The 12,198-nt window shown below is 43.0% G+C and overlaps 1 protein-coding gene across 1 annotated transcript; it reads right to left on the bottom strand.

Annotated features, from left to right (window-relative positions):
* Positions 1 to 5,393: 5,393 nt before the first annotated feature.
* Positions 5,394 to 9,698, bottom strand: LOC117865250 (uncharacterized). The gene is made up of 3 exons (XM_034749406.2): positions 9,264 to 9,698; positions 7,909 to 8,057; positions 5,394 to 5,866 (listed from the first exon to the last, which is right to left on the bottom strand). The coding sequence occupies exons 1-3, from the start codon at positions 9,447 to 9,449 to the stop codon at positions 5,728 to 5,730; spliced, it is 474 nt and encodes a 157-aa protein (XP_034605297.1). The 5' UTR covers positions 9,450 to 9,698; the 3' UTR covers positions 5,394 to 5,727.
* Positions 9,699 to 12,198: the final 2,500 nt, after the last annotated feature.

The raw sequence follows: 12,198 nt of genomic DNA, 5'->3' as shown, positions 1-12,198 counted from the left end.
TCGGCACGGCGGTGCATGATCGGGGCCGCGCGCGGCCGCTCATCAATGCCCGCCGGCCGGCCGGCGAACAGCCATAACGAACTGGCAGGGAGGAGTCAGAAGTAATAGTGTACTACTAGTACGCTACGCTCGCGGCTTGGAGTAGAAGCGCCTTAACTCCGGCGACGTTGGTCCTGCACTCCAGCTTCGATCTCTTCCTGTGTCCTGGTCGATGTACACGATCCACGAAGCTCTAACGTTTTACCAGCACACGTCGATCCGACGATCACACGACACCGTAGATGAGTCTGGCGCGGGCATTCGACGCGTATCGAATTGGCGTGTTTCGATCACTTTCGCGTCGCGCTCGCATCATCCTGCTTACGCAACCCACGCCTACGACAGCCATGTTTCTCAGTTCCTGTATGGACTCGCCTGCAGAAAGCAGTAGAGATCGACCTTCTTTCAAAAAAGAAAAGAAGAAGAAGAAGAAGAAGAAAAGAAAGCAGCAGCGGAGACGATGCGATTTCCTCGTGGTGAGGAAGCACCTGGCGCAGGAGGCTGGGACAGCGTTTCCAAGCTTGCGTGTCTACGCGCACCATGTCACCGCAACGGCGCAATCCGCGAGAGGACCCACCCACCGCCGAAAAGCTAAGCCATGATCGTGGTGACCCCAGCAGCGACTTGTTTCATCAGACTCATTGTCCGGTGACTTGATACGTGTTGAGTTGCGTTGCAGTGCCTTTTTCACCACGGACACATAACTCAAAGGTGACCAGTCTACCAAAGTTGCCTGCCCATTAAAAGGTCGACGAGGGCTTTCCTTCAGGCGAACACAAGAACTGTTCGGGTTTGCTTGCCGAACGGTTCAGCCGACCATACACAGAAATGGGAACAAAGCTGAAGCCGCGCAAGCTGGAACAGTAGCCCAGGCTCTCCAAAACCAGCCGGGGAACAGGGGCTAGTCTCCACCTGTGCCTTTTCCAGTTTTCCTCCTGGTGAATTTGGTGATGGGTGTCACTGTCCTCGAGTCAGGCAGGCGTCGCCACTTTTCTTCAGGTCGAAGACAATGAAGCGGAAAACTCAACATTTGTCTCGAGTCTTAGTACCGGTTATTTTTTTATCCGGTACTGATGTGAACATTAGTACCGAGTCTAACGATTAGTTTCCCAGGAGTCCCCGTGACCCACTTTACTACCGGTTGGGGGCTTGGTACTAAGGTCACTCATTAGTACCAGGTGGATTAGTACCGGATGGACGCTGACTCCCCAACTCGTACTAACTTCCCTCTTATAAATCAGATGTCTTCCTCCTCCTGCCCAAGCCATTTCCTTTAGCTCGGGCTTCATCCATTCATGGCGAAATAGGAAGGTGCTGTCAGATTTTTAACCATTTCATGGGGATTTCACTCGTTTGAGTGTTCTAAAGGTTAGAAACTTCATCCTCCCTCGATACATGGTTAGTACTAAGTTTTATGCTTTAGAGCTAGAACAATTTGTGATTTTTAGAATAAGATACAATGGAGAAATTTTTCATTTATATCCAAGTTGCTTTCGGAGTTTGATAAGAACCTACTTCTATTCGCCAAAGATACAAATCTCACCGTAGCTCAACTTCGAGGGGAGGATCACATCCCAAAGCACGCTGGGGCTGGTAAATGGAAATACCATCTTCCAGCGAAAATGTACAAATTGCACCAATGGTACATGGAGGTTTCAGCCATCAGTTTACTCCTGCTAGAAGTTCGAATTGGAGATCAACATTATTTTCCTGGTGATGCCATTATAAATGTGCCGCTCGAGGAACTTTTTTCTTTTACCATCAAGACGCACTTGATAAATCACTCATCAGTTCCTAGGTTCTGTAAGTGTTTAATTTGCTCTAACTTCAAAATCTCCGCTCTAGTCATTGTGCGATGTCTTATCTCCTATTCTATTTTGTATGCCGGAGGAAAGGGTTGTATGACATCGGCTTCATGGACCCGGATGTTATAAACAAGGCAACTGTAAGGGTAAACCAAATTGAACCTTGAAGAATATGTATAATTTTTTGGATAAGCAACATTAGAAGAAGTACATACTTTTGTTGTACAACTTCAAGTGAGCGTGTTTTCCATCTCTTTTATTTTTCGAACTAGCAGTTAAAAATAAGACTAAATAGCTTTTCACTGTGCATATATGTCCAGCTTTCACTGGATACTCCTTGTTATCGTGGTTGATCGAAGCATGTTCTATATCCTGGACTCTCTGAGGAGACAAGAAATCAATACACCGACCTCATAAACATGCTTAACAGAGCATGGTCTCGCTTCCGTCAACATCACTAGGTAAATTCAAGGAGCAACTTCGTATCCACTCTGAATTCCATGTATGTATTGAATTTGCACATCTCGTGTCACTTCGTTGAACACAACAAATATTTCATAAGTTCTTTTGCCATATATATAGTGTTTGAGATAGAATCCGGGGACTATTTTATGTGGATACTACATATGTGAGTTCATCCATGGCTTTGTAGGTCCCAAGCGTATAACCGACCACGAATTCAGAGTACGTATACAAATTTCTTAACAATAAATTAGTTCTAATTGTGTAGATTTATTGATCTAATATAATAATCTTTGCTAATGACATAGACCGTGCACATGAAGAAAGAACTCCTCGAGATGAAAAAAATTAGGGCAACTCAAGAACAATTTAGTGGATTTTTTCTGAACGAGGTAGTAAATCTAGCTGGAGAGTTATGGATCAAATCTGTATCACCGTTAGGACTCAAGTTCAGAATAGTTGATCCAAAATGTTGAATTTGGAGAGTTGATGCAATGTAATATTATTCATATATGTGTATGCACAATATGTCTATGTATAATATTATCTCAAATGTAGTATTATAGATCAAATACAACTTTATATATATTGCGTATTAGAAGTAGTATACGTAAAGGAAATGAATATGAAATACTAATATAGAATAAAGAAACAAAAAAGAAAATAAGAAAAGAAACCGAAAAGAAAAAACAATTTAAATTGGTCCAGCTAATTTAGTACCGGTTGGTGAGGTACTAAAGGATCCCTTTTAACCCCCTTAGTACCGATTTAGCAATATCGGTTGCACAACCCGTACTAAAAGAAGATTTGGACCCGGTACTAAAGGCGCTTTCCCAACAGTGAAGGGTAGGGGCGGACCTCATGAGCGACTGGTAGTTACGGGGGAAACATGCGTTGCATACTTGCATTTGTCACGGAAACCATTTCCATTGGAGACGTGTCTGGCATATGGCCATGGAATTATTGATCGGATAACCCTTAGTTAGGCCACTTCCAGTGGCATATTTCATTTTTTTGTTTTTAAGATGCCACATTATCTTGGTATTGTAAAACCACGAATGTAGCAACCCCAATTCAAAGTTTCATTTTTTATATATATATGTAGCCACTCGTCAGGGTGGATCTAGGATAGTGAAAAGAGGGTGTTAGGACTCTTGTAGTTAGACTAATTGATACTTTATTGGCTAAACATGTACTAACTTCAATACTAAATTGACTAGCTGCGCACGGATTTTCTTGGGTTAAGGGGGCCTTGTAGCACCCCCTGCAGATCCACTATTGTAGCCACTCATGATATAACTAGCCGCATGAAAATGAAACTAGCCACGCTTTTCTCTTACAATATACCATGAGTACCTACCAAATCAATGACATATTAAAATATCCTTTATATAATATTAACTAAGTGGTTGTCATTTGTCAATATTATGAAATTTGACTTTAAGAAACAAGTCTAACATTTAATTATCTTGTAGGACTTCAAGCAATCTATATGTGATAGTATGCCCTAGGGTAGTTGCATCTCCTATAATTTCATATAACATGACAGGACAGCTTTAGAGAGTACGGTAAGAGAGAACACGAAAGATTAAGAATAGTCTTGCACACCCAAGGCTTTAAAAGCGAAGATTACACGAAATGAAAGGGCATCGTTCAATATGGTTGTCGATTTCTAAACATTTATTTCTATTTGTTGGCTCGTGTTTTAATGTAATATTCCTGCTTTATTAAAGTATTTATAAAAATTGAGAGATTGAGAGCTCCAGATTAATTAAGATGTAATCTCGATATGCATGCGCAATGAAATTGTGACATTCTCATGCCGGTTCGTTTTAAAAAGAAAAAAAGGCCATATCAATGTTGTATGTCTTTACTCTTAGCTTAGACATTTCCGTAGATTTAGTTTTTTCTTCGAGACCTTGATGGATGCTGTTAGGGCATGGCCAATGGTTGCTGCCCAAACACACCTTAAGATGGGACCCACTAACAGGTAGCATTTGTTAAGGCAAACCGCACAATGTTTGTGGTTTGCAATCTGAGCTCACTACAGGATAAAATATTTGCAGTAGTGTGCAGAAGGAAAAGAAAGTGGTGGCTCGTAGTGCGTGAATGATGCGAGAGAGCGGAGGAGAGAGAAAATACTTGTTTATTCAGTAAAGTGCGTCGTAAGCTTGAGGTTGACCGTAAGGAATCTTTTTCCTATGGTGCGTTTGCACAATGCTTACGGTGCACCACAAGAGCACATTAATTGCTTAAGGTTACCTTTTTACTTCCATTGTGGTTGCCCTTAGTTAGAGAACACTGACACTTAAAAAATTAAATAAGTCATATCAGTATTGTATGTGTCCTCCTTCAATTATTTTTTATGTATCATCACCGAGTTGTCTTAAAGTATATCGTCCATTTCTCAAATATTTGTAATCACTTATTTATTATCTATTACTTTGATTTCTTTTGGGAGCATCATGTGGTATATTTTGGGACATTTACTCAAACCAAACCAAGATTCTCATTCTCCTACGCCATAAGTAGCAGTGTGCAATGCAAACATGGTCTGCAAAAGAATCTATATTCAGACCCTCCCATGCAAGCATATACTCTCTCCATCGTTTTGAGCTTTCTAGATTTATAAATTTTACTATGCATCTAGATATACGCAATATCTAGATATATAACAAAAACTATGAATTTTAAAATGCCAAAATGGTTTATAATTTGGGATGTAGGGAATAGTGCAATAGTTGTCCTAGTAACATCAACAATATAGTATATGATGACTATAAAAGTAGTAATTCAACTACTAGCCTTTGCTTTAGTTTTCATCATTTTTAAGTGGTAATTCAACTACTAGCCTTTGCTTTAGTTTTCATCATTTTTACAACACATCAAATTCGGAGTGAGCAGGATTTTTATAGGCAGAAAGTAATTGCAAGGATAGCATCTCAATTGAAGGTTCAGATGTTCCCCCAAACGAATCTTGTCGTCTGTCGTGGGATCATCACATGACGTGCGTATGCCGAATACTCACCCCTATTGGGGAGACCAAAATAGTTTTCCAACTAAGTTGGTGCTACTAGATTCATCATGTACTAGAATTATTCGTCATGATTTTGTCATATCATGATTGATTATTTCCTCTTGACAAAAGAGCAGACCTGTACATGTATCAATTGCCAAATTCTTGCTAGAGAACGTATAACAACATTACGAGTCTACAGAACCTTTTGTTGACTAGTTGCAGAAAGCATCATCGTTCCAGCCTTCTTAGCATTTCTCTGTACAATGATTACATGTCATCTACGAACAGCTCTCAAACACTGCTACCGGTACTCTGGTGATTCAATTCAGAACTAGGCTCAACACCTCCTGTAATCCAAATGAAACGCGACATGTATAGGTGTCTACTGTGAGATGCTGCTCCTTAGCTGCCGGCATTGATCCCAAAAATCCGAACCTTGTGCATGTTTGGTAATTTGGCAACAACTAGCACGGTGACTGCTAGGGTGTTGAGGAAGAGCATAGGATGTTGATAGTCCGTGGTGTGGGAAGCTATCAAGTACCTGCCAAAGAACAGAGCAATTATCCCTAGATTAGTGCTGCAGTCAACTCCGACATATAAAATCAGACAATAGGTAGGGGGCAATTAAAGGATTGGCCAGCCAATCAAGAGAAGACTGGAACCCATGTGCCAGTCCACATACTATTTAAAGTTAAAAGGTACGTAACATCCTTTTATAAACAAAATTCTGTAACTTTCATATGCAGGTTGGGTCACTCAAGCAAAGGGAATTGAACTTCAGAAAATTTCTGCGCTGGAATATGACAACCAATTTGAGTGACAATTAGAATTTGACACTCATAGTCTCAATAACATGTGGGATCAGGCACCACATGTCAGTAAGACTGTAAAATTCCGAATCGCGGCTCTAGTTAGTGTCGTAAGGTCCTGAAATCTCTAATCTTAAGTGTCAGTAAGCCTGTTAAATTTCGAATCGCGGCTCTAGTTAGTGTCATAAGCTCCTGGAATCTCTAATCTTAACTAAGGGAACTCAAGCTAATCTCATCTCTACAAAAAGATGAGTACAAAACACATCACAACAGTGCCGCCCAGACATCACAACTTGTCTTCCTAGCTTTAGATTTAAAATACAATAGATATAGATGCACCATGCATAAATGCATAATAATACCATCATGATTGCTAGAGGCAGTTACATATTTCTAAAGAACACTTTTAGGATCAAATAAGGAAGGAAGTTATTATCGATCAGTGTGCTTACACTATTGGAACGTGAATGAAACGGGAAATGTAACATAACACTTTTTGTTTGGAAAACTGAGTGCCTAAAGGCAAGTACTCCCACAACCAATACTGGTTTAGTAGTTTGCCACATTGAAATACAAATACTTATTTAAAAGTGGCTTAGATACCTGCCGGTTCAAAACAGGAGAAAATCATGTGGATCAATGATGTAGCGTACGTTAAAACTAACATAGAATTTGAACTTAAAAGGGAATGTTAGCATCAGAAAATAAACCAAGTGGAAAGGTCAGACTTCTGTATTAGCAACAAAAATTATCGCTGCACTGCTGAAGGCACTTATGCGATCAACATGAAATGCATGATATCTCATTTTTTTAAAATGCACTAGAGTTGAAGCTGAGATTTATCTTCTAGACTAAATGCTAGGCATTTTGGGTATTACAAGATAACTTCTGGTTTTCAAAAAGAAAACTGAACATTGCTGCTACTGGTTTGTCTATAGTAACTTGTAAAGCAAACGAAGATGCATTGCCGACACTCCACTCGTATATGTTTAACAGAGTGACCGTGATCCTTAACTGTCTTCCATATGGCAGATACAATCCATTTTGGCAAATCCCAAGGCCCACTGTTGAATTGAAGCTAAGGAGCTAAACGTTGTTTAATGAACAAATTACTGCAAGGCCAGTTTCTTTAGTAGAAAGTGAAGCGAAACAAGGCATGCCTACACTAATAACAAATGGGCATTAGGGCATAGTGTGTTGGTAGCTGCGCTACACTTATCACATGGCACACATACATAGATTTTATTCAAGATTCAAGTAGATGGCACATCAGTTGTGGCAGTCTATTTTCAAGCTAGTTCAGTTATTCTACCAGGTCACATACAAAGACTTTGCCCAAAAAGATATGCTGTTCATAAAGCGTTTCTTCTTCTTCTAATATCCACATCTAGAAGTTTGAAACCAATTATCTTATGGAACAGAATGTCATCCCTTTAGTAGAAATTATGCCCTGAAAACTAGAAATCAAAATTTGAATAAAATGCACTTAAATAGCACGAGCAACCACAACAAATTACCTCGAATAATAACAAAATGTCGATTCATTAGAAACCATTTATTAACTCAGAAGGTTATGATCAATCTACAGTGTTATAGAAAAACATCAAGATCAGTGCTAATGAACCACTGACCTGCATCTTTTAAAAAAAATATTTATTGGCTACAAAGAACATGTTTCACTCATATATAAATCCATGTTACAATTATATGCAATAAGGACATCATGGGTATTCATGTATAAATGGAAACATATTTGCAATAGATAAGCACTTACAGAACGACAGGAACCGCTGTCAAAAACTTTCTGTTGCGGGTAAGCTGTTTGCCATTGTCCATTTGTTCCCACCAAGTCAATGTGTTATACATCCCTTGGTCATCAGCAAATGGAGTCCCCTTCTTCCAGTGGAAAAAGTGGTACGTGATCTGAAAGAAATATTTGATGAGGCAAGCAACAGAAATGGAAAGCGATTTTGGCTGAAGTCTGGAAGAAAAATGCCATACCGTAATCTTACACTGCTATAAGAAAATAGAAGTGTTAATTCTACTGTAATCTCACACTGCTAAGAGAGTCAAAATGTGATTCTACTGTAACCTTACACTGCTAAGCAAATCGAAATGTACAAAGCCAAGACCAACAGTATGAGCTGCCTTTACAAAATATAAGAATATTACATGGAATTAATCACAACTATTACCTTATTTAGACTGGCAAAACACTAATTAAAGTAAGTTGTTTATTTAGCTACTGTTTACGAAAAAAAAAATCAAAACTAATCATGCTGCAGGGCAAGGTTAGTTTGAGCACCATTGCATGTCCCAGGTCCAAATTACCTTAATATTACCTTCTGACTCTTGAATTTTACAAATGCAGCTCAATAGTAATAAGAAATATGTTCCACGCACTATCAAACAAGATATTCCCATTCTACTATGGTACTACCCTGACAGATGTGACCACTGTATATCAAGGATCAGATAACTCATAAACACTCACTCCATCAGAACGTAATGTAAGGAACACTGGCCAGCTATGTGAAATCCGAGCTCTCAACTAAAGCATCTCGGACATGTAGCTAAGTTGATCAAGAGCTGAAACTTACAGTACACAAGCTGTCCCTGCCACTACATTTATGGGTTTCTGGACTACCATAACAATGCAAACAGAACCTGTGTACCGAGTACCGACCACATAGCTGCTATGCACCCCAGTCCTGTTTGCATGTAATTTGACCTGGCGGGAGCAAACCTCTGCCTCAATTACCTTCAGTAATACGGAAACCTGAACCAATATTTAGCAATCTAGAAATCCTAATGCTAAAGTGGCAGAGGGGATGAAATGCAGGTAAGCATAAAAGTTCGTAATCCTGCCGAACCCAAGCTTTAGATAGCAACCGCCAGTTAAAACTCAGGACACAGATGACCAAGCGTGGTGCCATTTCATAGCTGCCACAGGGCAGCATCCATTCCAATCTCCCGAGCTGAACAACTTGAAGTAACCTAGCAACTAGAACAGCCGCTGGGCCTCAGATCCACGGGTGCGCCCAAACCAACGCGCAAACCCCCCCAGCCTCAATCGCAGGCAGAAGCAGTATAACAATAAGGGCAGGAGGGGGCGGGTGCCGCGCGTACCGCGAAATGGCCGAGGTTGACGAGCGTCCACGCCGTGCCGGGGGCGCACCCGAAGACGGAGAGGACGAGGATCCAGGAGAAGAAGAGGATGAGGATGTAGGTGGTCCAGACCCCGGGGTACATGAACCACTCCGTGTTCCTGTTCAGATCCGGGGGCGGCACCGCCTGCACGTACAGCTTCGCCATCGAAATCAGCCAACCGCCCCTTCTCCTCCCACTTCGCCGGCTCGGCTCCCTCGTCGGCTGCGTGCTGCTGCTGCTGCGGTCTGGGAGGGAGGGGGGGAGGGAGGGGGACAGCCCGCCTCGGGCTCGATTTATAAGGATGGGGTGGGGGCCGCCTCGCCCTCGCCGCGCTGGTCAGAGCGGAGGAGGAGGAGGAGGAAGGTTCAAAGATGGTGGCGAAAAAGTATTGCGATGTGGGGTGGCGGGCGGGCGGGCGGGCGACCGACGGGGAGAGGGAGGTGAGCGGTCGGGGAAGGAGGCGACGACGAGACGGTTGGCCGCTGGCAGGAGGAGACGGTGGAAACGCGACCGCGACCGCCAGCAGCGATCGGGTCAAACGCGACGGACGGGCGGCGGGCCGTGCGCGCTGAGAGCGGCTCTTGGGCTTGTAGCAGGCCGGCCGGCCTGTGAGCCCGTCGTCTCTTTGTGTGCTTTCCTTTTGGTTTCTCTCTCTCTCTCTCTCTCTCTCTCTCTCTCTCTCTGTGTGTGTGTGTGTGTGTGTGTGTGTGTGTGGTTTTTTTAAAGCTAGTTGAGGTGAAAATTGTGGTCCTCTCCGGGCGTCGTGTCTGCTCTCATGTTCGTGGTCGCGTTCGCTGTGCTCTCGTCATCAGCATTCAGAATTCAGTTTATTTGTTAAATTGCGACCGTAGCGTGCATGATTATCGCGTGATACCGCGGCGCAGCAGCATCTAATCAGGGAACCTTCTTTTCCGTCGAGGATCCATTTTTTCTATGGACCATGATCTCCACGGGTTTTTGGCGTTGGTTGCACACCTCATTATTGTCCTGATAATCTTATGATTATGGATGGCGCTGGAGCAATCATGCAGATGCAGGCTCGCGGCCTTCAGCAGTGTGGACGCGCAAAATGCAGCGTCAATCATCAAATCCTCTACGATTTTCTGCATCTAGAACGCGTACGTAGAATGTGACCGGTCTAGCAGTCAGCACGAGTTGCACTTTAGAGTCACCACTCACCCAACTCACGGCCGGAGGCGGAGCTGCGACGGCCGGAGGCTTGGTGGCTTGGTGCGATGCTATGCTAGATTCCTAGTTGCCCCTAGACCTCTACTCACCAGCGCCAAGTTCTCAACTTCTCATCGTCGATGGCAGCGAGCTCCCCGACCGTATAGAAGGCGTTGGTTCAGCACGGTTTCGACCAAGATCGCCGGCGCCTCGTGCTCCAACGAGATGCAGACTCATGATTAAACAGAGGTTTCAGCATCGAAGAGAGGACTGGTATAAGACAGGGCAGGACTCCGGATTTCGGGAATGGGCCTCGCCTTGGGCGGCGGCGCGGTACGCCGGGCACCACGTCGACGAGCTAGGATCTACCGTCCCTGCGGCCTGTGCTGATACCCTCGTTATGCATAGCAGCTTTCGAATCTAGAAGGATGGAAAGGGTACCGTGAGTATGACACGAGTTTACACCGTATGCTTTCGAATCTAGAAATGATATTGTGAGTACGACACGAGCTTGCACCGCATCAAGAACAATATTGATGAATCTTATAGAAAATCCTAGATGGCGGTGTTAAGACAACCACGACAAGAGAATAGGGTTTTGGCGAAGCCGACCGCAAATTTTTTAAGCACAACTTCCAAAAGAATACAAGTGATTGTCGCTCCCTCGCAACCCTACTTGATCCTTTAGGACCCTTCGATCTTGCCTTATACAAGAATCTAGTGCTATAGAAGTGTCTAACTTATTCATCTTGAGCGCTATTAATTGCCTCTCACAAGCCTTAGATAAAACCTTGGTGTTTGCCTTTAGCTTGATTGATTCCTAGAGGCTCCACACCCTTATTTATATAGTCCCCTCCAAGATCCTCATACATGTAGGGATCCTACCCCTAGTAGGGTTTAACGCTCAAGTTCTAGTAGAACTACAAGTCCTAATAGCACACCCCTATCGAGTCCTAATCCAAGTAGGATTTGAGTCGCCATACAATAATCTCCACCTTGACTCTAATCTTTTGAAATCACCGTGCTTCTCCAAGAATTCGCTCCAAATAGGCTTCTTTTTTATTTTTTATACTCCCATCACAGGAGTGCCCCCACCACAGGCTCGTGCACATCATCGCGATGTGTGTGTTAGTGTTCAGGCTTGAGTGTCCGGACCCTCCACCTCAGAGTTCCTTCGTCGTGTAGTTTGGTTAACCACACCACCTTCTCCTACAGCCCTACATGCCATAGGTTTGTACCGCCTTCGTGCTTCACCTGCTCGCCGGTAATACGTGGTCAGTCCCACCACGTTTTCCTCCTTCCAACAGCTCGTACCTTCGCCTCTATGACTATTTGGTTTTGCAACCGTCTTTGCAGCCTTGCACTTAACCGCAAATGAGATTTGAGTACCTGTCGTTGATGAAACAATTTTCTTCTCCAGATCAGGATTTTTACCAAATCTCCCAATGGTTGCATCACCTTTAAGATTTCCTATCACTCGGTATCCTCTATGAATCCAGATACTTTTCATGATCGCTTGCCCTTTGCAAGTAACTCGCATGACTCCACCTTGAAGAGATAAGCCATAACATTGGAGTTCTAGCGACCTCACAGATATTAGATTTTTTTTAAAATTAGGGATATACCGAACTCCCATCAGTGTGCAATGTTATACATCTCCAATGTAACCATTCCCACCTCAGTGACTGCATACTCCTTGAATCCGCCAAGTGAACAATTCCAATCGCCGGGTGTAGAGATCCTTCGT

The sequence above is a fragment of the Setaria viridis genome, chromosome 7 (genome assembly GCF_005286985.2).
Source record: "Setaria viridis chromosome 7, Setaria_viridis_v4.0, whole genome shotgun sequence".
In the NCBI taxonomy this organism is placed as follows: domain Eukaryota; kingdom Viridiplantae; phylum Streptophyta; class Magnoliopsida; order Poales; family Poaceae; genus Setaria; species Setaria viridis.
This window is presented reverse-complemented; position numbering and strand designations above follow the sequence as displayed.